Raw genomic sequence first — 24,641 nt, 5'->3', positions numbered from 1 at the left:
TTTGATCAATTCCCATTTTAGTTTCTAGTGGAAGTACTGTCTTTCATGTAACTAGGTTTACTAGTCACATTTGGCCAGGGCAGCAGAGGCTTCAGGTTGCCTGCAAAGCATCTGACTATTAAAAGTACCAGTACAAGGAAGTTGGAGCCACTGACTGATTGAGTTCAGGAGAAGAACATCGCAGCCAGAGTGCTGAGGGCTCCCTGAATGCCCAGTCGAAGTAGGCAGGTTCTGGGCAGCACACCATAGTTGTCGTTCTGTCCATAGTCCAGTAAAGATATAGGTACTGTCTGCAAGACCTTTGCCTGCAGGTGACACTCTGCAGGGCCTTGAGCCCGAGACCTCTGCAGACAATGTGCTATTCAGAGCCTGGGTTTAGGTCCAGACAGATCTGGCAAGTCTAGTCATGACTCATTCATTTGCTTTAGAATCCTGTACTCCTCAAATTTTTGTAGTTTCATAATAAGCCTCCTCTAAGTTAGCTGAAAACTGTTGAACACATCTGTTCCTGCTCCTATTGTCAAAAATAAGGCAGTCTTCTGTGTGCCTTTTTATTGGCACCCTTTACTTGAGCATACAGAGCAAAGTGCAGTCTGGATATTTTCCAGTTCTATTTCCAGAAAAAGTTTCAGTTCTGATGACTATTTTTCAGTGCTCCAGTCTGCCATTCCAGTCACTTTCTTTACTATATTTTTACTCCTAGTACAATTTAGTGTTGGATCCATGGTATGGCATGTAAACCGAAACATACGGATGAACCAGAATCAGCTCAGTGATTTGCTTGCAATTCTGAAAACACCCTTTTATTACAAACAAAAGCGTCACTCGTACTTTAATACCCTGTAACAACAGAAAAACTGCTGCAGGAGACGGGGAAACATTTTTACATAAAGGTTAATTTTACAACCAACATTTCATATAGTTGGCTCTTCTCATGACTAGCTGAATCCTTTATTTCCCTTCCTAAATGCAGTTTCTCAGACACCTGCACCTGAAAGTGTTCAGGATCACTCTCATGGGCACTGTTTATTCTCCTGAGAAATAATGTTGGCAGCTCTCATCTTTTATACATGTTCCTATTTAGGAACTAATATTTTTATCCAACTCACCTTATTTGCTCAAAACTACTACTACCTCTTACTGTTGCGCTATTTACATCCAGTTGCCACTTTGTTGCTTAGGCTAAATGTACTTTTACTCATAATACTATACTTGCTGTTCAGGAACCACATGGATTCAGGGCACCCACGTTGTATAAATCAGGGTATCTTTATTTAGTTGTATAAATACAGATGCACATTTTAGACAGACTTCAGTAAAGGAGCATGGATGCTAGCAAACGCATTTCATCTTTCTCATCTACTTGCAGGAAGTGCACACGATCTCCTTTTTTCAGCAGACTAGGTTAAAATTTACCTCACATGATAAGCATACAGGCCCTAGAAGACATATGTGGTTGATCTACTCAAATATACACCCAATACGAACATTGTAGCTACGTTTCACTATTGTACATTAACTTGTCTTCAATCAGGAAATCTGTTGTCCCACACTCATTTGCTAGTTTGACTTGTTTTCACATCTTCATGAAACATGTCAACTCCTCTGTTGTCACTGACTCTGCATGCACTTGCCAGTTAACCATAAAAAACACCTAAGAGAATTTTGGAATATATTCCTTCAGAGCAGGGGGTCTAAGTCGCAAGATAGGCTGGGTCTTGCCAAAGCAAAACTGGACTTTATTAAAAGTAGATGACTAAGGACTCCTGCATACACACGAGCTTCCCTCCTGGGTCTCTTCCAGCTGACTGGGCATTAGAAGCAGAATCTGAGATTTTACAGGTTTTACGATTCTAGCAAAAAACCCACCAAACCAAAACAAAAAAGTTTACACTCATTTCTAGTAGCAAAAAAACCCCAACCAAAACAGAAAAAAGTTTACACTCATTTCTACATAATTCAAAGGGTAAGATATTTATACTCCTAATATTTGACAGTAGATTCATAGTTTGAGGAAGACTAGCTATGTACAGTATGATCCAAAGACTGCCAGTCACTTAAGAAAATGGCAAGCTGTCTCTTCCAGTATAAATCAAACCACAAGGATCCAAGGGATCCTTTCTCCATGATCTCATATAAAGAAACAAAGCTCTGGCCACAGCTTCTATTGTTGAATAAGAAGCTGCAGCCATCTTCTCCTTTCTTCATTGATTTAGGGCAAAATTCCAGCAAAATGGAACACTGCTACAGAGCTTTGTGCAGCTGCTACCATTGGTCACCAGAAACCGCCTAATGAAAATGCGATTATCTGCACTGCTGTCAGTTTCTGGGGCTCAGCTCAGTTCATATGTGGCTGAATGATCTTGAAGGCATAACCTTAGCTGTGAAGTTTCCTCATCTGTGTGTTCAGCGAAGTTCCTTCAAGCTTGAGATGTCAAATTTGACCTTTTTTTAAATGTGGCAAAGCTCCAATCCCTCCCAACACACTGTATCTTTAAAATAGGAATTACTCTTTCATCTTATGAGCATAATGAACAGCTTTGAATTTGTCAGGGGAATCAATGTTAAGTTTGATCAACATGTAAGTATATTAAATTTATCAGATTAATTTATTCTCATTTCACTCAAAAACAAGTCTTCTGGGACTATGCTACTACATGTATGTTTTTCTTGACTGCTCTATTTTTCTAGTCCACCTAATGACAACAGAAATCCAGCAAGAGAGAGTAATCTGTGATGTTCCATTCCCCCCTCTTTTTTCACCTTGAACTTTTGACTTGCTGTGAATCTGCACCTCTCAGAAATTTGAGAAGTCACTACATTTTCAGCTGTGAACTCCACAACTACATGCAAACATCTGAAAGACATTCTTATCTCTAGTTAGGTGATCTAGCAGCATACACACTCAGCTTCTGCAACCACAAAAGCCATCCCAGCTGTGGTACTACAACATTCGCAAGAATTTATAGTTATAGGAGGAACTCTAAATAGTGTACATTCACACTGGAAGAAAATATTGCTGTGGTAATAGGAATGAAACAGAATTGGCAGAAGCAGACTTTAAAAAGGGGCACTTTCTTTCTGGGTGAAACGTTCCACGTAGCTGGAACTATGAGTAGCAAAGGGAGCTGCATCACGTTTCCTCAAAGAGGGGGGAAACGTGTATGGTTCCCAGGGAGAACAATCAAAAAAAAAAACAAACCAACCCCAAAACAACCAACCAACCCAAGGTGTAAAAGAACTCAAATCAAAACACCTACAAATAGAGAAAAAGGGGTGGTTTTAGTCTGCTTAGGAGGCATGGGAAAAGTTTTTGGTGTTACTGTGGATATTCACAGTAATATTTATTAACTGACCATCACAGACAGAAAAGGTTAACCTTTTCAAAGGCAGTTTGTCAGAGACTGCCAGAAACTTGAGTGCAAGCAATACAAGTTTTAAAATCTAATCTGTGAGAGGCTGTTTAATGGCTATCTTAATACAAGAGTAGAGAAAGATTAGCTCACTATCAGTGCTCAAGGATGATGTACAACATCTGTGAGCATTTAAAAAGAAATTAGATTTAACTAGAATGCCACAAGCTCAGTAAGGCACAGAATGATCCTAAATTACTTAATATGGGCACTGACTGAATGATAAATGCCCTTTTTTATGTATGAAAAAATTGAGTTATCTTTCAATTGTTATTTCCTACAAGGAAAATAAGCCTTTAATGACTTGATACAATTTTCTTCTCCTTGGCAAAATGTTTGAGAGTTTCAGCAGCATGGCTGAACTCCTAATTTGGCAAAGATTTGTCCAAATTAGCCTTTCAACAGATGTAACACAACCAGCAAACAACAGGCACATTTCTTGCACATTTATGCTGGTAACATGTTTTAACGACTACTTACTACAAAATGTATTTCAGAGTTAGATAGGTGATGCTTTCAGATAATGAAATTTAGAATGTCATGCTCTTCTATAAGCTTGAGATGACTACAATAGTCCAAGACTCAGCGTTGCTACTGCTGTAAACAACATGCCATGTACAAATTATTTTTTCCTTTAAATAAAATGCCAGCAGCTGTCTATTCCTTTATTTTTTATTGAAGACTCGTTTCCATACTTAAGTTTTGTGGGACTGCAAATAAATTCAGCAGTATATAATGGCACAACACAATAGAACAAATATTGTAGGCTGGTGATTCCTATATATTATTTCCTAAGAAAGCTAATTAGAAGCTCTACCTGAAAGACAACTATGCAAGGGAACAAACTATTAAATTTACTGGATGGGGAAAAATAGAGCCAAAATAAAACAAATACATACAATGTTTTTAATTCCTCAAGCCTTATTGGTACAACTGCCATATGTGTATATATACATATATGTATTTTATGTTTTGGGTTTTTTTAAATATTGACAAGACTACTTTGGTTTGAATGTCTAGATAAATCAAAGACTTCTGTTTGAAAGAATGCATAAAGCTGCTATCCCTGCTCTTTCCACAGTGTACTAATGTCTCTCCGTATTAAATGTTTGTAGTTTTTCTTCAAGTAGGTGTCAAAAAAAGAATTTAATTTTATTCTAGTTAAATCTACTCCCAAACTGGGAGTCTCTGGGAAGATGCAACATCAAGTTTACAAGTATGTCTGATTAAACGAGTTGAGAAAATTATTCTTGAACTTCCACATGATAATGTGGCAATAAAGTCATCAAAACTGGCAGCAAGATGGTATAAGGCTTAAAACTGCAAAGCTTTCATGAGGTATGTGATAATGTGAAATACTTACAAGGCAAGCATCTTCCATTCTGTCTCTTCTGCTTTATCAGTCACTGCTATATATATTCCAGGTAGCCTGCCTTATTAGTAACTATTCATGCAAGATAGGTCAAGAACATGAGTAAGAAGCAATAACATAATGCAGGCTGGGAACTGACATTTCGTAAAGAAAAAATTTTCTTTCTACACTGGTCACTATAACGTGACAAATTATACGGCTGTGACTAAGTGGTTTAATGCAGGAGAGTTTAATTTAAAAAAAAAAACAAACAAAAAAAACCCCCAAACTGTGCATTCTTTTACAGTAACAATTAGAAAGATCAACCAGTTACTTCCTTCTCTTTGCACAGAATGCAGGATGAGCAAAGAACAGCAAAAAATGAAAGAGTCCAAAGAGGAGAACAGAAAATCCTAACCCTTATTTTTCCCCTTTATATCAAATTTACAAAATTAATTCCTTACTAGAATTCTGTTAGCTTACCACTAAAGATAACTGACAGCTTGTTAGACCAAAACTAGGCAGACCATACTCTTTTTTTCTTGCAAAAGCAAAGTGAAAGAGAACAATTAAGTTAAATGAAGAATGAAAATTTTCAACTACTGCACCTGCTCATAAATTCCACAGAGAATTTCCTCCCCCCCACTGCTGTGTGAAAGACCCACACAATTCACAGGATAGCCTACGTGAGTCACATACTTATATGTGGGAAACTGGTAAGGTAAGTATGTATGAAGCAGTTATCAAGCACAAAGTAAACACAGAAGAAAAATTAGAGGAAAAAATATCTTTCAATAAAAACAAATCTTGAAGATTTATAATAGTCTGTGAAACAGTCTAAGAAAGAAGAGAAAAAAAAAAGCAATGAAGTTTTCTACACTTTTCAGTGATAAAGTACTGCCTGGAACACAGAACACATTTGATTTCTAACAAAGCAACAAACCTCACTGATGTAGTTGTGGAATAAGCCCTAGAACAGCAACCTCTAAGCCATGGTGATTTTCTCCACAGTTCAGACCTCCTAGGACTTAAGGACTGAAGTCTCTTGTATCTCTCCTGTACAGGATTTTCTTCTCTCCAAAGTAGCTTAATGAGGAACTCTGAAGTTCTTCAATACCTTTGCTTGGTTTAAGATTTCCCTCCTCAAACTCATAGCTCGCTGTATAAATGGAGCTGATTTACAGCATGCAGAAACAAATGGTCTTACTATGTTTTATTTACTGGTATTTATAAAGCTTCCTGGAAAAGAAACATGTACATATTAAGTTCCCTGCAATTAAAGAAAAACTTCACACAAAAAAGTTAAGATCTGCTCAGTATATTCAGAGGACAGTGAACAGCATGAGTCCATTTGTAATTTATAATATACAAGTCACATAATTTTTTTAAAACTAAACATTTCCTTCTGCTTTGGCTCACCAAAAGGCAGTTTTATTCTGAAGCAGCTATATATCCTTAAATAGACATGACTACAAGAACAAGAGCAACTGCACAGAACCCATCTGATTTGAGTTTTCTTTATATTTGTTACAGAAAAAAAAGGTACCTATTCCAGTCCAGTTTAAATGAAAACGTACATTTGAAGTACCAAACTGAAATGTTCTCAGCCGAGGTAATTTCAAATTCTCATTACATTTACCACGTAATGCAGAATTTACTTTGGTATACTATGTGTGGCTGCTATCCTTTCCAAACTCAAACTGTCAAATTAATTACCTTGTCTATAATGGAGTAAAAAATTTAAAATAAAAATTCAATATGGTCAATCCACTTCCAAATTTGCATAAGTCTTCCATGAATCATTAACATACTAGAGAAAAGGGACTCAAGCAGTTCTTAAGGTAAATACAGTAATTAAAAAAAAATTTGCTAGAGTTCAAGGCAACAAAAGAAATTCACTATTTAACCTCTACATAAATAAATGCAAAGATTTTTTTCATTATTTTGGTTGATTCTGTACAAGTTTCAGTAATTAATTTTATTTAAATATAACTCTTACAACAATTTAATCCAGGATCTTAATGAAAACGAGAAGTAAAGGTTGACAGTTCTAATATAGAACTTGCACAACAGTTACCTTAACACTGACTAAACAAGGAATGGCATATAAAAAGATTTAGAAATTACACATTTTAAACTGAAGAAGTTTTATCTCAGATTCACTATGAAGATGACTTTTGCAAGTTGACTTCTATCCTTTAGTAGGCAACTTCATTCTTTAACCTGCCAAACAAAGCGTACAAGTTATCACAGCAAAATTTACAGAAAAACTGACTTTGGCCCTGGTCTTACAAAGATCTATTTACACATTTGACATAAGCAAGCATCATCTTCCCTTTAAATTCTATACATGTGTTCAAGCTTTAAGTCTATATTTGGATCTACAAAATCCTGCAGTATAGAAAGTCTCTCAGATATACATCTTAGACCGTTAGAATACAGTGTCTTTATATATGTGAACCTATCTTTGCTAATTACTCACTCTTCATCACATCAACACCTCTAGAAAATGAAGCACTCACTTCCACAGTTAACTCCTTGGTGCTGATGCACTTGACTGCTGAAAGCAGCTATTAGTCTGGGGGGAGAAACAAAAAAATCAAATCATTGTGCAAAAACAGATTAACATGCCTCAAATTGCCCCCAAATGTGACCAATCCTGTAAATAAGAGATACCTGTCCTAGTGCACATTAAGTAAATGTCATAAATCCTGTGTGGAAAGACTGCAGCTGCTCGATAATGACACTCCCATATGCTTACCGTCTTATTCTTCGGAGTTTGTGTCATTAATCGAACACCTCAAATAAGATCAATTTTGCTGGCACTTTTTAAAATTTTTTTTTTTTTTAAATTCTGGTTCTTGAAGGTCTGCTGCCAATGGCAGATTGTTTTAATGGAAAATTTGATCTCAACACCAAAGAGTTAATGCTGTCTATGCATAACTGAAACAACTCAAGACTATAATTAAGGTGTAAAAATCCTTCTATTTGTCTTGTGACAATCTAGCAACAAGATAGATTTTTTTCTTCTCAGTTTAAGATTTAACCCACACCCAGAATGAATGCCTGCTATAAAGAAGGCAGTTATTCATGCCACCATTAGAATTTCCGAAGCACTGGTTAGTTCATAATCAAAAGAAAAGCAAGGTACAATTGCAAACAAGTACATGACTTTTTACAGAAGGCCTCATTGTGGTAAATTATATACAGCATAGTGTTCTCATTTTCCTTAAAGTGCTACTATCATCATTTTGATACAAGATCATCTATTGTTTTAGGAGGTCTTTTAGTACAGCACCAGCACTGGCATCAGGGGACACTGGCAGTGGTGTAAATGTAGGCAACGCATCAGAAATAGGTTTCATAAGCAGATGTCCAGAACTACTAGCAGGTGTTATGAGAGGCACTGCTGCAGATCGAGGTGCTAAAAATGGATTTGTAGCTGGTCTTCTGCTCATTCCCGAGACTGCAGAATCTGAAACGTAAAAAAAAAAACCAAACCAAAACCCAACAACAAAAACACTTTGTTAGAAAGCATTCATAAGTCTACCCAGTTTTACAGCATTTGTTCACAAACAAGTTCTAAAATTGCCTATTACTTTTGCAACATGAAAATCCTATCTTCTTTCCATGGACTGTAGAGGCTCTCAAAGACTTTCATTCTCTCTGCCTTCTCTCATGTTGGACCTCATCGGCCACTGCTGCTTTTGCTGAACAATTCCTATGTCTACACTTCAGGCCACCAGTTACAAGACTGACTTAAAGATCAGGGCACTCCCAGGACCTGCCAACCATATTGTACTTGTTGGCAGCTGAAATTCAGTAACAGCTCAAGCTATCCAGAAAAATCTATACATCTCTGACAGGCAACATGAACACCCTTTGCCAAGGTTCACTTCACGCATGCAATGTCAGACATGAAATAACTGTCACATTGACTCCAGCACTATGCAAAGCATAAGGGCCCTTGTGCATGCACTACAATGCAGCATGCAGGTAGGTTTCCCACCCCATGGCGTATTGGCACAGCTTCCCCAGGGTCAGCCCCAAGAAAACCCCTGTAAATAAACATCACGGACAGTAAGTCACAATTTAGTCTTGAGGCAAAACTTAATGTTCGCTCATTAGTCAAATTCTAACAAAACTTTAGTTTTAATAGAGTATTAATAAACTATTTTTTTTAAATCTAACAATCGACTTGCCCCTCCTCACCTTCCCCTATCACTCAGCTCCAGATGTGACCTGTTCTCAAGATTCCTATACTAGATGTAGAGCAGAAACTAAACTGACATTCCCATATTATACTAATTGTTTGGGTAGGTGATTTTATTCAGATTTTTTTGTTTTAAAAAAGGTCTTTCATCATGTAAACATCCTAATTCTCATAAATGCATTTCTGTGTGGATATTATACTGACATTTGTGTCCAGCACTTAAGAACTGCTACCATATGGTTTATTTCTAGGAACAAAAAACTTAAAGCACCCAAACAATTAAAGGGATATATATATATGTGTATATATGTGTGTGTATATATATAATGGGTGTCTAGTTTTACAAGCAAGCAACCTATTATATACTGCTTTCAGAGATAAATTGGTATTTCACAGTAGACATTTACACTTTGTAATGTCTAACTACTTTAGGCAAATTGAAAGGGCTTTTTAGCATAGATATCTCTCTGTAGATCTGTATAATACATAGGTTTTTGGGGTTTGGGGTCGTGTGGTTTTTTTGAGTTTACAGTTAAAAGTTTCAGTCAAAACAAGCTTCTGCAAATCAGCAGGACTGTATTAATGTGAAGTCTTAAATGCACATACAAAATTTAAGTACAAACTGGATCAGTTAAACTGAAGATTTGGATCTTACATTACTTAGACAAAAGTGCATTAATTTCAACATACATGATATAAGCATAATTGTTCTCTGCCTTAGAAAAATCACTCATGCACAGCTTACAGAGACTTCAAATTAGGCCATATACTCAACTGATTTTATTTCAGTCCTCTCTGAGCAACCAGGTTCTACATACCAGAGAGGCACTACAAGGTTGGTATTACTTGCTTTCTTCACTCAGTGAGACCTAAGCTGCTCAACAGGGATGCTGCAAATCAGGACTGGATTCACTGATACACCATATGGAGCTGTCTGCACAGCAGTTTGGCTCTAACAGGTGCTGTTAAAGCTTTTGCATATCAAAGGGAATTTGGTCCCTCTAATCTTCCATACTGAGATTTTAGGAAGCGGGATATAGAAGCAGTGGGAAGGAGGGGTGGGGGAAGAAGGGGAAAAAAAAGCAAAGAGAAAGCAGGATATTGGGGGGAGGGAGGATAGAAATCAAATTCATAGTTTTCAAGTGAGGAAGCACAGAATCATTGAAATCCCCCTTGAAAATTCTACCTTTAGTTATTTATGGTCTGTGTAAAGATTAAATTTTCCTTCAAATGTTACCTTGCGTTTGACTGTTGGATGGAGTACTGCTAGTTTTACCAGTTCCTGCTGCTCCTAAAGTTTTCATATCATGAACAGAGAGCTTGGGTGGAGGAAGACTTGGACAAGATTCTGTTTCGAGGAACTTCACAAACAATTCTGAAAAAGACTACAAGAGGCTACTAGTTATATTTTACTGATGCTCTGTTGAAAAGTAAGTTAAAAATACGTACGTACATAAAACAAAAAGCTGTCAACAGCTCTAAAGAATTTTTTACTCATACATAGTACCAAGTACCTAGTACTTCGTACTAAGTAGTCCTTAGTGAGTGACAATGAAATTTATTTTCAAAACACACAGTTTTTTGTTGTCTCAGTAAGTGGTATTTATGTGAAACTGATACACTATAAAGATAACACACATACTGCCAGCATGGTTCCATTATTGATTTAAGCCAATTGTTTCAAGAATCCCATGCTGCTACTGACATCACAGTATTTCCTGTGTTCATGCTCAAGCACATCACTCCTCCAGAAACACATAAAACTTAAACTCTTAAAGTTTAAACTCTTAAAACCCACTGCTTGCTTTATTTGACAAAAAGTCTTGAATAAAGGAAGCTTGGAATGATTAAGGTGTCAGTAGCATCACAAGATAAAATTTTGCTTAGTAAAGCCTGTACTATACATACAAAAGCATTAGCTTTCCTCTTTTACATCCATAGTTAATCAGACCAAAATCCTTTGGTGGCCTAAGTGCCTGCATTATTTTAGCTGGCAAAACCCCATCCCTGTACTTCAAGATAATTTACAGGAAATGATTCTCAACATGCTTTTCTAGCTCAATGAGCAAAAAACCAAAGTTAATCGAAAAAGCCCAATCCCTCAGTGCTCTATACCTGAGAGCATTATCTACTGGTCTGCAAAATGTAAAGTTCCATAGATTAACTGCTCCCATGGACCATGCTATGAGAACTGTTGCTATACAGTATTTGAAAGCTTAAAATATCAACTTTATATGTTGTACGTAAGAGGCACTAGCTGCAGCAGCTGAGAAAGCTTTTCAAATTAAATGTAAAGGTCATAAGGGAACAAAGTCATCAAAATAAGATGTTGTGGTCTTCTATACTGTTGAGTATTGCAGAATTCTAGACTCCTACATGTATTTAACCTCCAGCACTGTCAGTTTGCAAGATAAAGTCCATACTATGAGAAGTCAGTGATCATAGGAACCAGTGGAACAGTAATTTGATTTCTGTATTAGCACAACACTTAGTATTGTATACTTTTCATCAATGCCTACATATATATTTAGTGCATGAAAAAACCTTGTGCCAAAGCAGTTTTACAAAACCAACAAATAATGGAAGATAACAGTAGCATCAGTACATGAAACTCAATATACTGATGAGCCAAACATCAGCATTAATATGCAACTGTCCCATTTTTTTCCACTCAAACATAGAGAATGCACAATTAGTTCTTACACTATTAAAAATGTTCTGATGAGTTGGCCTCAAAGGTGTACTAGGGACACTCTTTGACCCAGCTCCTCCACCAAGCCAGCCAGTCACCCATCTCGTAACTCCTCTTTGGTCTTCAGATAATAACTAGAAAGTGTTAAAAAAAAAAAGTTAGGAAACCGAAAAAAAGCAGCAGGTAAAAGAAACTGCAACATTGTGCTCATTATATTTATTCTCCATAACTATGTGGGAATCCTACAGATAAGTAAAAACTTTAATTACTCTCAAAACCTTATTCTCTGCCTCCCAAAGACTGGCAGTCTAAAAATCTGGCTCTTTACTTAAAAATAAGCCCCACATTCTTCACAATACCTAGCGGTACATATAAAAACTGGCTTACTTTTCTGTAACTGACATATTACAGCTATTATACACAACAGCACAAAGTTAAATCCCTTCCTTTCTGTATTAGCATTCCTCAGCAAAATGAGATCCATTCTATTAAAATGTTATCAAAAGATTCCATTAAGATCAGCATGTCCCGCATCAAACATGAATTCAGATGTGAGAACAAAAAACATACTTTCCCGACAAGAACTGCCGGGACAGTCACATTTAGTTTAGCAGCAAGCTATTCTATTTTCAGGTAAGGATACCGCAAATAAAAAAAGGAAGTCTAGTTTTCTGCAAAGTATTACCTGATCAAGTTCTTCTTTTTTTATTCCCAAGATACTTCCCATTAACCTTAACACTTCAGGACGTTTATTTTTTGGAGTATGAAAATGTCCAACAAAGAGATTTCTCATTAGGAGCCTGCGGAACAAAGGAAGCTTGTTATACAATCTGCTCTTACGTAACAGCTGATACTGTAAATTGATGCATTTATTCCTCATATTCTTGCCTAATTTACAATAGTCCAAAAAACCAAATCTAATACAAGGAACTAAAGGGGTACCTCACCAACTTCCTTCCTCTACAAGTTGTAACATTTCTTACAGAGTAAGTGTTATTTGGACAGTATTGGAAATATCGTATGCAGTAAGATGAAACTGAATTGTACACAAGCAAGTTTTGATCCAAGTACTACAATCAAGAATAATGTTTATTCTAAGATCTTGACTCAGGAGAGTGTTTAAACGGATACTTATGTGCAGTCCCAAATCCAGACGTAAGGAAGGGGACAGAGGAACCTATTTGCCTATTCTTGTTTCAGTTCTAATGGGTGAGAAGGGGGACCTGGGGGGAGACCAAGGAAGAGAGATTTACACAATATTGAGGTGATGCTAGCTACGTGGAAGGTCTTGCTGTTCAAACCTTAGACAATATAACAGATGTTCATTGAGAACTTTTATCTTCATCTGCAGAGCCCGTGCTAATGAAGTCCACTTCTACTTAAGAAACACATCAGTAATCCAATTTTACATACACACTGGTTTTACTAATCAAAATTTACAACCACCAAGCAACTGAAAAATGTCAAAATAATCAAAGTATAATTACAAGATCACATACAGAAGCCCAGTTCTGCACAACTCTTGCAACTGTGTTAGTAACGTATCTGTACATTGTGAGGAATAAAAACCAAAAAGGTATACCACGACCTTCATTAAAGACTTACTTGTCCACTTTTCCCTCTGTGCTGTTCATAAGATTCATTAGTTTATTTTGTACATCTTCTAACATTTCTCTTCTGATCTCACCTATAAAATGTCATGTCACAGCAAATAAACAAAAATGGAAAGTTTGAAACTTTGTTGCAAAATTTAATACACATATTTAAAAATAAAAATATGCTAATATTGTTATGGTGCTTTTAAAAAAATCAGCTTGATCTTTTATAAAAAAATTGTCAACTTAACAGAATGATACTCAATGCTAAAGTACAGGAAGACACAGAAAATAAATCAATTGCAGAAGGTCTGATGAACTGTTCTGTTCCACCTAGATAATACAGACCTGGAAAGAAACTTTTGATCAAGGTCTACGGTCCTATGGTGGCAATCGTTTTCACAATCTGATCAAACTGCATGTTGGCATCAGGTCTTTTGATCTCAGTACTTAACCTCCAGTATTTTCTAAACCCAGCTCTTCTGCATATTCTACTACCAGGTTGCTAAAGCCTTCAAGTACCATGGAGGTCTCCAGTCTCCCAGGAGAATTACTGGCTAGCAGAGTAACTTCAGTAACTTGTTGTAGGTTTCTTCTGTTAGTACCTTTCCTGCTCCTGTTAACCAATGCAAGTTCTTGAAATAGCACGCTGGAACACACTAATGCATCCTAGAACCAGTGCTGTGCTTCGCAATTCAGTACACTGGCAAGAAAGACTCTGAGGAGATTTATGCAAGACTCTGCATACTTTTGGGAATACAAATGTTTAGTTAAAATGGCACAGATGAAATGCCACAGCTGCCACGAACGAAAGACAAAATTGAGGAAAATGGCAAACACTTTCAGTCAGGCATCATGGCCTGCAAATTAAGCAAACAGGCCAATATTATAAGTTAATTAACATGAGGTTGTCTAGGAGTATGCTAGGAGTCACTACACAGATTTTCTGCCTTTTTTTGCACACTGACTGCAAGTTCCAATACTATTCTGTAGTGGCTGCCATGAAATGGGTTCATCGAGGACATCACGACACTGATAATGACATTCTTGGCCTACACAAAGGACCCTATTTTTTCCTCTCTCCAAACCTGAAACAGGAAGTATTATGAAAGTAAGAGAGGAGTTTAGATTCTGCATTTACTAGTGCTGTAACTTTTCAGCTTTCTGAAATTCCTGACCTTAATCAATGTTTTGTCTACTATCTACACACTTGAGCCTCATGATATCAGAGTGTTTAATGAAGGAGATACAAATGTAGTAGCCCATTTCATTAAAGGAGCCACAGCATGATATTGTTATATTCACTCTTGCCCAACAATTTCACAGCACCAACTTCTCTACAATTCTAAAATTCCACTAACATGAATTACTTGTTAGCTCAAATAGAGAATGCACCCAATTACCCCAATCATTCCACGTCAGTAACGTGGGCTTCCTCTGACCTCCCATAAAAGTCATAAAAATAAAGCTCATAATAAAGAAAAAAAATTCTCATAGAAGTTCTACTTGCCATCAATATTTTACAACATTCTGATTGTAAGGAAAGAAGGCACAAAGTTTTCTCTTTATAAAAACTCAGATATACTAGAAACTGGATAAAAGTATCTGATGTTCAGGTCTACACAAGTTTGTACAAAAACCAAAGAGTAAAAAGTGCTAGAAAAACTTATCTCACTTTAATCCTCCAACACAGGATTTAAGAACACTGGCAGTAAAATGTTCTCAGACAAGAAAACAAATAATTACAAGGTACAAAGAATTCTTAGAAGATAAACTACAAATGGTTTCACCTCAAGACAGCAAAAATGTAATTTTTCCACCAAACTAGGGTTCTGCAAGATACTTCCTTTGAAGTTACTTTTTTCCTAATAAAGTACAAGTAAGCCTGAATCACACACAAAAGCTTGACAAATATATTATAATATGGACTGCCCATGTGAAGACTAACTCTACCCTACAGTCATATAAGCAGAAATAATGAGCTTTCTCTCCTCTGCCTCTATAAGGCTGAATGCTTATCTTCAAATCCTATGGAAAAATTACCAATCAACTTTATTACCCTACCACTTTAACACTTCTCAGGATCATGCTAATTAAAAATGCTTCATTTAAAAAACAAAACAAAACCCACAAAACCACAAAAGAACACAAAAGATACATTTTTCTTGTATCTATCTTGTAGTTAATTCCTAAAAAGCCTCAACACCTTTGTAAGAAAAGTGACTTTTATAAATTTTTATACCCTTCAAGTCATCTGGGATGCATGAACAACATTTTACTCTACTTTCCATATGACTTTGAATCTTTAATAAACACATGCCACAACTATGTTGACACAACATGGTTCTCAATTAACACCAATAACTCCATGAGAACCCACACAGTTTTCTTGTATATACACATCAGAGAGCTAAGTTGTGAAATGGATACAACCTAGTATGTCCTGTTCAAGTACTCCACATCTTTATATAAACATTTTACTTCACAAATATGAATTTTAGAGAGTACAGAGAAGAACAAACTAACTAGTGTCATGCTGGGAAGTTCTTATTCAAGAAACATAACGATTAAGCTCCTGATTCAAAACAAGTTAAAAATTAAACAAAATTATATATATTATACAACAATATATCTTGTAACAACTACATCCATATGCACTGAAATCCATTCTAATAATGTGACTGCTCTTCAGCACTCCTCTCTCTCAAAACACCAGGGTGAGGCACAGGAGAATTAATCCATGGTTTCAAGGTTTAAACTTAATTAAAATTATGCTACTTTAGTAAATGTGGTTAAACAGGACCTGAATACTTGAAGGAAAACATCTGCAATACAATTATGGAATGATAACAGTTGTAGGAGCATACATGGAAGTCGAGATGTTATTTCCGTCTCCACAGAGTAAAAGGGAATTAAAAAAGTTCAACTACTAATGCCATGAAAAGATAAACAAACAGCATCTGAAAAGAAATTTCAAGTAAATCTCATGCTGTTGCTATTGCTCTACAAAGCAAGACAATCATGAGTTTCCTTTTCAATTTTTATTCACATGATGAATTTTAAAACTAATGTATTAAAAATTTCATTGAAATGTTACTGTTGTTTTCCATTTTTTCTGGCAAAAAGACTTTTATATCAAAGAGGACCAACTTTTAAGGACAGCTACACATCTATAATCCATCCACAGTGACTACGCAACTCTATCATTAAACTTATTTTTTAAATGGAATATTTCCTTCTAGAATAGAATCTCACAGTTGAAAGAGACTTAAACATGTACTTTGTGTGTATGAAAAGACTGAATAACTAAAAAGACCCAAGCCAAAATTCAGCATGGACTGCTGTAAACCAGACATTTACAACAGTCTCCAATAATTTGTTAACCATTTATGGCAATCAAGAAAACCGCATCTGGTACATCTTATACTTTTCCATTAAAATCACTTCTGCTAAAAAAATCCATAAAGAAATCCTTCAAAAGATTTGGCCAACAAAACTGTGTCTGGGAATGTATTTGGCCAATTTTCAGTAAGACATTATATGTTTTCTTGTGTAAATAGAGAAAATGGAGTGCTCTCTTTTTTTTCCTCCAATAAAAATTATGATTTATTCTACAACAACATTAAAGTGCTGTTTCCTTTATGCAACAAATCCCTTTTCAATGTTTTTAACAAGTAAATTGCTTGCCAATACAACATAGCTTGATAAAATACTGAGATTCAGTTTTCTCTCAAAGTTCAAACCCTTCCTGCTTTCATATGCAAAGGTTTGCAATCAAAATTAACCAGTAATGAAGAACTCCCCATCTGAGAGTGCCAAATTTGCCTATGCCAAAGTCAATTTCAATCCAGGCTTTTTGAAAACTTTTTCTGTGAATGTCTGTACTGAGACAGAGATATACATATCAGTCAATTAAAAAACAAATCAGTATTTGGTTGTACATTCATGTAGCAGCTTGAAATTTAATTTAGCTTGTAAAATTCATATGTGAACTCAGGGATCACTCCTATGAGGCCCACTTGGATGCCAAATTGCACTTAGTCACAACTAAATTTAAATAAGTACGCATTCAATTATGTAGTAGAAAAGTTGTAACTTTTTTGTAGAGTTCTTGCTGAAATTGTAAAGACTTTCAAATGACTTTTCACACCACTATCTGATCATAAGTATGCTTTAAGAAAATATTATTTATTTTGAGAGTAAGACAAATCATAATTTAAAAATTTTCAGCAATAATTAGCTGCACATGTTCAGAGCAAGAGTTACCACTGCATCCAGCAGCAATGATGTTTCAGGTCTTCCCGCAGCAAGCCTTAATCAAAGGCATTCACCCCAAAAATTCCCAGAGACATGGTGGAAAAAAAATGGAGAGTAAGAGCTGTTAAGTAACTACAGAGAGTGAGCAAACCTCTGCTCTTCAAGCTCCCTTTTTAGAGCTACTTCAGGGACCAATCACAAGTTTTCCTCTGATTTTAGATTTATCCCATGACAGAGGATGCTGCAGTAATAGCAAAATATGGTGATCCACAGAAATAAAGGAGGAAAGAAAAAGTAGGACTCAGTTGGGAAAATGGGAAGAGGAAAAGACAGATGAAGACAATAAAAAAAAAAAAAAAAAAAAGAAAAGAAAAAAAGCCTAATATTCCCCCAGCAGTTGTTACTGTTAGTAAGTTCACCCATATCAGGACTGTCATGCAACTAGACACAGAGAAGTAACATTCCCCTTTGGTTCAACAAAACACTGCAGACAAAATTAAAAGTCAGGGCTGAGATGTATGCACAGAAATCCAGCAAAATCATTATTAGTCCTAAGTCCTGCTTTAGCTAATGCTATGATTACTTTCTCATGAAAATTAAAATTAATGCAGTAATGAAAAAAAAAAAAGTGACCTTATGTTACTCATATAGTTATTCTGTCACCTCCAAGTGAGTCTGAGCTTATAAATCTTGCTGATGTTTGATATTCAAATACATTATATAGAAATTACCCTTCATTTTTTCTATTTGATTAGACTAAATAGCATTAGGCCCCAAAACAGAAATACATTGAAATGGTATCAGTTTTTAGCAAAAGGTTATTCTGCCTTTTTAGGCTTTCCTGCAGTTTTAATGTGAAACATGTTTAGAAAAGAGAAGGCTATGCATCTCTTACAAAATTCATGTTTCAGTGATGTCAGAAAGAGGGAAAAAACCCCAACCAAACCAAAACCACACCTCAAAATATTCACAGAATCACAAAATCAAAGAAACATTTATATTGGAAAGGACGTCTAGATCATCTAGTTCAATCACCCTCTGCTCAAGCAGGGTCATCTAAAGCAGGCTGCTCTGGACCATGGCCAGTTAGGTTTTTAATATCTCCATGAAAGGACACTCCACGTCTCTGGGCAACCTATTCCAATGTTTGACCACCCTCACCGTAACTATGCTTTCTTTTCAAAACTGTTTCTTCCAGCAAATTCCTCTACCACCTGGCCAAGTTTTGTCTTCAAATCCAAAGTAATGACATCCATCAAATATTAGAGCACTTAATCTGAGAACAATATGAAAGACATCTTTCTAAATATGAGCAATCAGGAAGCTTATTTGAAATGAGATCTAAAATACAATCTAAAGGTATGTCCAAGACCTTCCACGTAATCTCTTCAGACAGTCTCGCATCTGTGCACAAGCTGCTCCCTCTATATCTCTTACCAACAGCACACTCTTTCTCTCTATCTCACTGTATTCCTGGGTCTATGTCAAATATGGTAGTTACTTACTTTGGAAAAACCTGAAAACATTTGGTATTTCACAAACTTTAAAAAGATGCTTACAAAGCTAAATCAAGGGCTGTGATATTTACGGGGACAAAACCCACAACTCAACTACTACAGGGCTTTCTTTTTAGAAAGATCCCTAACAGAAGGTAAACATACTTTTTCAAATTTGCTTTATAAACAAGGAAGTCCTCAAAAGGTGGCAGAGAATTACTCTTTTCCTCATAGGAGATGAATTTTGTTAAGTTTCTAGGAATGCTACATTGTCTCCTCAGCTGCTTGGAATGTTTTAAACAGAGATTAAAAAAATGTAATTACCTTCTTTCTTAAGCTCTTCAATCTGCTCCTCTTTGATGTCAAGCTGCTCAGTAAGCCTTGATGCTGCATCCAGTGCAGCATTTGCCTCTCCTAAACTTTCCTGAATAGAGAGCAGGAAAGCAACAAAAAGAGAAGCAACAGAGTTCACTATTACAATTACACTAATGCAAACAGATCAAACATAACAGATACAGAGACTTCATTCACTTGCTCTTTAGAATAAGTGGATCGTAAATATCCTCAGAAAATGGATGGTCAGCAGATGAATGCTACTTTGCTGACCCTCTGTTAGTGCCACACACACACCCCCCGCCCAAGGAAGAGAGAATAATTACATAACTTGACGTATTCTTAGCAATACTTAACACAGCAGTTAAAAACAAAAAAATTCAGTCAAGAATTAGCACTTAGTTTCATACGGTTCAATTTCATTATTCAGCCCACCTGCAGCGATACAACTTTTTCTTCTAAGCTTTCTGCTTTTTTCCTCCATTCTGTGCTCTGTTTTTGGTGTTTCTCCAGCTCTGCTGAATACATAGCTTTTTCTTCTAAAGAGTTAAAAATACAAAACAAACAAAAAAAATCTTGATTCACAACATGTAACTTTTGGGGATATGCAATTGCAAAACCTCAGCATTATCATATCTGGTCTTCATGAAGTAGAGGTGGAATTCAAATTTCATAAATGGGATATGGACCATCAGTTTTCACAGGGCCAGAATTGTTTTTATAAGTTTTTTAAAAGACAACAGATTCTGAAATTCAAGCTATCAAAAAGGAAACCAGGCAACTAATATTTAAAAAGCACCAAAACATAGTAACTATCCCAGCTAAAAAACGCTTGTTGCAAGCTTTTGCCGTTTCTTGACAAAACTTACTTACCCTGTTGGAATTGCTCTAGCACCATCTGCAGGTTGGCCAGTGACAACGCATACTGCTTCACTTGGTCCTGGGAGATGGTGAGCTGTAGCACTGTTTCATCTCTCTGCTTGGAAACCAGGTTTAATTGCTCTTGCAAAGATTCAACTTGCAGACTAGCTTGATGACTTAATGAAAATAAAATACATTATTTATGAAGACAATAACAGAACTCATTACAGAGCAAATTAAATCCCAGCAAAAATAGCCTACCTTTAATTTTTCAGCTCAATTTGTAAAAATGAAGGCAATTTTTTTTCCTGATTCCTCCATAAAAAAAAATCCAACAAAAAACCAGCCTAACAACAGACTTGAAATAAGTCTGGTAATAAAATTTTGGTAATCAAAAAACCCCTCTACTTTTGTTTGAAGTGCATTAGAGAAAGAAAAAAACTAATCTTTGTTGTTCATTAATGTAACAGTACCTTTACCAAAAAAAGAATCCATACCTTGCTAACTGTCTGCTTCAGTTACTACATGAATCAATAGGTCTTTCTACCAGTTTTTACTTTTAAAGCCAGTCTCCAAGAACTTGGTATATCTTGCTCCATACTGACCACTGAATGCCCCATTTAACTTCCTATTATGCAAAAAATATTATGAACCTGATTCACTACTACGACAGTCTTTTTAAAGAGTGTGTATCAGGTGGGAAATAGGCAGCATTTCTGAAAAGGTATTTGGCAAATTTCATGAAGCACTAAGAAACATTCTGATGAACAGTTTTTACACAACCTTCTCCCAACTCTTCCATTTTCTCCGCAATTTTTCACAACAAATTCTGCTCAACTCAGAAATCTCTTTGCTGAGAACATTAAACGCAGAATCAGTCTTTAGCACTTAGAAAGACTCCAGCTACATACATATTTTTTGATTAAAATACTTGTTCGTTTGGACAACTGTAATAAGATGAAAAAATAATTCTTTTGCCCAAAGTAAACAACATTGCCCTTAAATAAAACATTAAAGCAGTCAAGATAGGCATTGAATAGTTTTAATACTTGGGTTTTCATTGTTCTAGCTGAAAAACATGGTTATGGCAAATAAATAAAATCCCCAATTGGCTCGAGCCTCCCAGATGAAGTTCTCATGCTACCCATGAGAACTTCAATGCATCTTGCTTTATATATATATATGCGCTAAAAAGAAAAAAAAGCTTACAGCAGCTTATACTTTCCATAGTATCAGGTATAAAGTAAGGATGAGTACTTGTCTTGAAAGCAATTCACAAAGCATGACAGTCACATCTGTGCACTGAAGTGTATAAAATAAGACTCTTTAAGTTAAGTCCATCTTTTTTGATTTGACAGCCAACTAAACTGATGGGTTGAGGGATTTTTGTTGTTTCTAGTTCTAAAGCACTGTCAAAGATGTGAGATTCCAATAGTTGTTACTAAAAGGACAAATACTTTAAGTTCTGAGCAGTAGCCAAGTATATCTCAAATCACCTTCTTGATTTAGAGTAACACAAGTTCGTACCTTTTTGTTTTCTCAAGTGCTTAGCACATTATAGAATGGTAATTCAGTAAAATAAAGCCATCAGTAGCAGTCTAGCTAACTGTGATATTTACAGCCAATGCCGCTGCTGTATAAATTAAAAGGCTACCTGGCATTCTCCACTGCAGTAGATGAAGACACGAGTTTTTCTTCCAAAATCAAAACTTTCTTTCTTAGCTTGACCTCTCTGTCTTCTGCAGCTAAAGCTTCTCGCGTGTAGGAGTCTTCCATTTCTAAAAGGTGATTACGTAACCTCTCCAGTTCCTGATTTAGGCGCTGCTCTTTCTCACGCAAATGCTGTATCTATGTAGAACATATCTTAAGTAGCTCATACTATCACCTTTCATAAAAATAATGTAAGCAAACATAAAACATGTCCATTGAAGCACATTGCACGTGTATTGATTTTAAATGCTTTTTACAAGTGATTGCTACCAAAATAATCCAGAAAATATTACAGATGCAATTTCTTATTCTTTTTTATTTCTTGCAATTGTAAATTAATTGGTGGTGTACCTCACTCTGCAGGGCACTGCTCTCCATTTGCTTCTGTTTGAGTGCTACCATGACTTGGTCTCTCTCTTGCTGAAAAGTAACCGCCTTTTCCTGCATTGATTTAACTTCATTTAACAGTTGATTCAATTCTCCTGTTTTGCCCTGTTGAAGACACAGATAAGCATTTCAAATGTGGCAAATGGTTTTACCAACGGAGACACAGTCTTTGCCCAGAAGAGCATAAAGACAATACTGATCTAACAAGGAAAAGGCCAGGATACCCATGGCCTACAGCACAGAAAAACATCAGGGAAAATATTATTTTGAAGTTATTTCACTCACATGTTACAAGAAAAAGTAAAAGTTATTGCTAAAAGACACTATATAGATACATTGTCTTAATTGACTGCTGTGAACAGATACATACCTATTTTAGATAAGAGAAATATATCATGCACATAGTCTCTCAGATACTTGTATATTTGAAAATTTCATTTTAACCCAGTGTTCGGAAACTATTCTCTGTGATACCCATTTATTAGGCCACATCCATGTAAAACATCAGCCTAGGTAGGCCAACTTGTCTGAACTTAAAAAGACTAAACACATGAAGAAATCTTTAAAAACAAACCATAAGGTGACCTCATGCCCAAAGATTAGACATCAATAAATCACAGCAATGTCCATCATGTTTTCAGGTGTCAAATTTCAATGAATAATGTTCCCGCTTACTTTCCAATTTACTACAACTTCACTTCGGCATATAAAGGAGAAGTGTGAGTACGGCAGTTACAGAATTCACTTGTACACATGAATGCATTTTCAGTTACTTGAAATTTTTCAGCATGCTCTTTACCTTTTGTCTCATATGTTGTTTTGGAAGCCGTTACTTTTATTGAATACGTTGGATAAAAGTAAACCAATCTTTCTTTTTATCACTAATACTTATGAGCTTCAATTATTTGTTTTTATTAATCAAACTGAATATAGTAAAATTCTTTTTGCAGTAGAACCATAAACCTGCAGGCAAACCTTCTCTTTTATGGTGTGTTATCTTCTGACACACACACAAAATACAAAACTGTTTGAATACTATTTTTCCTAGTTCTCCATGCTGAACACAAATGTGTAACAGGAACTTCTCAGATTTGTGCAAGAAAAATGTCCAAACGTTCCATGCTTGTGAAATTGAAAGCCTAAGCTAAAGACATGCAACACGGAGAACCTAGCAAGACAATGCAGATTTCCACGAGTTAGAACAAAAAAAAAAAAAATCAAAATAGTAAGAGTGTGAATTTGTAAAGTATTAGTGTATTTTATATGGGCAAGACTGATGAACATAAGAAGTCCCAATGGTAATTCAAAGCTATTTTTCACAATGTAACTGTACTTTAAGACAATAAAGCTTCTCATTGTAATTCTATAGTATTTCTTTGGAGCAGCATAGGGAAACCTCTACTATGAGCAAACAGAGCTAAACATCTGTCCTAAGTCAAACTTCTCAAAACAACCCCAAACCACCCAAACACCTCGTTTTTCACACGTCAAAGTTGACACTTCAAAATGATAAATTTAAACAGACACATATTGTTAAATGTAATTCATATTTTGCTTTTCCAAATACATTACACTGCAGATTTAGTTGGTAGTTTGAAAATGCATCAAAGAGATCCGGGTGGTGAGACAATGGAACAGGTTGCCCAGAGAAGTTGTGGATGCCCCATCACTGGAAGTGTTCAAGGCCAGGCTGGATGAGGCTTTGAGCAACCTGGTCTAGTGGAAGGAGTCCCTGCCCATGGCAGGGGGGTTGGAACTAGATGATTTTTAATGTCCAGGTCTCTTCCAACCCAAACAATTCTATGATTCCATGAATTTTTTTGTTATACTTATAGCAGAGGAAAAAAAAATTAATGCCAAGTTACTTAGCTATGGATTGCATAAATACCACTCTCTGATAATGGGCAATACTCATCACTTTGGGAAATGAAAAGGCATGCTAAAGGCAACAGGGAGAATAAGAACAGTATGCCTGGAAGGGGACGACTGTAAGAGAAGATTGAAGAATGGCGACCAGAACCACCAAGATGAAGAGAATGGGGACCTGGACAGCACAGAGGAAAGAAAGAAAATTATCTGTTTGGAATTAATTACAAGAAAAGACTGCCCACTAGGACATACTCACTTTCAGAGCCTACAAAGCAAACCAAAAGTATCTAGATCCTGGAGTCCTGCTGTCAAGTGTTTGTCAAAACTACAGGAAGACTTTTGCACTGTACTCAATGCCTATTTCTCAAAGAGAAATGGCAATTCACACATTACTTCATTAACTTCAGCAGCAGCAGTTCATACAAGATGCTGTTGACCTGTGTATCAATGATGCCACATAATTC

At 36.0% G+C, this 24,641-nt stretch overlaps 1 protein-coding gene across 1 annotated transcript in view; it reads right to left on the bottom strand.

Annotated features, from left to right (window-relative positions):
• Positions 1-5,962: 5,962 nt before the first annotated feature.
• Positions 5,963-24,641, bottom strand: part of TRIP11 (thyroid hormone receptor interactor 11) — a 34,934-nt gene continuing 16,255 nt past the window's right edge. The window contains exons 11-20 of the mRNA XM_075029946.1: positions 22,273-22,413; positions 21,866-22,059; positions 20,224-20,387; positions 19,786-19,889; positions 19,342-19,441; positions 13,275-13,356; positions 12,355-12,469; positions 11,681-11,803; positions 10,215-10,362; positions 5,963-8,239 (exon numbers count right to left, since the gene is read on the bottom strand). Of these exons, the coding sequence (XP_074886047.1) occupies positions 8,031-8,239; positions 10,215-10,362; positions 11,681-11,803; positions 12,355-12,469; positions 13,275-13,356; positions 19,342-19,441; positions 19,786-19,889; positions 20,224-20,387; positions 21,866-22,059; positions 22,273-22,413 (1,380 nt within the window). The 3' untranslated portion in view covers positions 5,963-8,030. The remainder of the gene's footprint in view (positions 8,240-10,214; positions 10,363-11,680; positions 11,804-12,354; positions 12,470-13,274; positions 13,357-19,341; positions 19,442-19,785; positions 19,890-20,223; positions 20,388-21,865; positions 22,060-22,272; positions 22,414-24,641) is intronic.

The sequence above is a fragment of the Buteo buteo genome, chromosome 6, assembly GCF_964188355.1.
Source record: "Buteo buteo chromosome 6, bButBut1.hap1.1, whole genome shotgun sequence".
Taxonomy (NCBI): Eukaryota; Metazoa; Chordata; class Aves; order Accipitriformes; family Accipitridae; genus Buteo; species Buteo buteo.
This window is presented reverse-complemented; position numbering and strand designations above follow the sequence as displayed.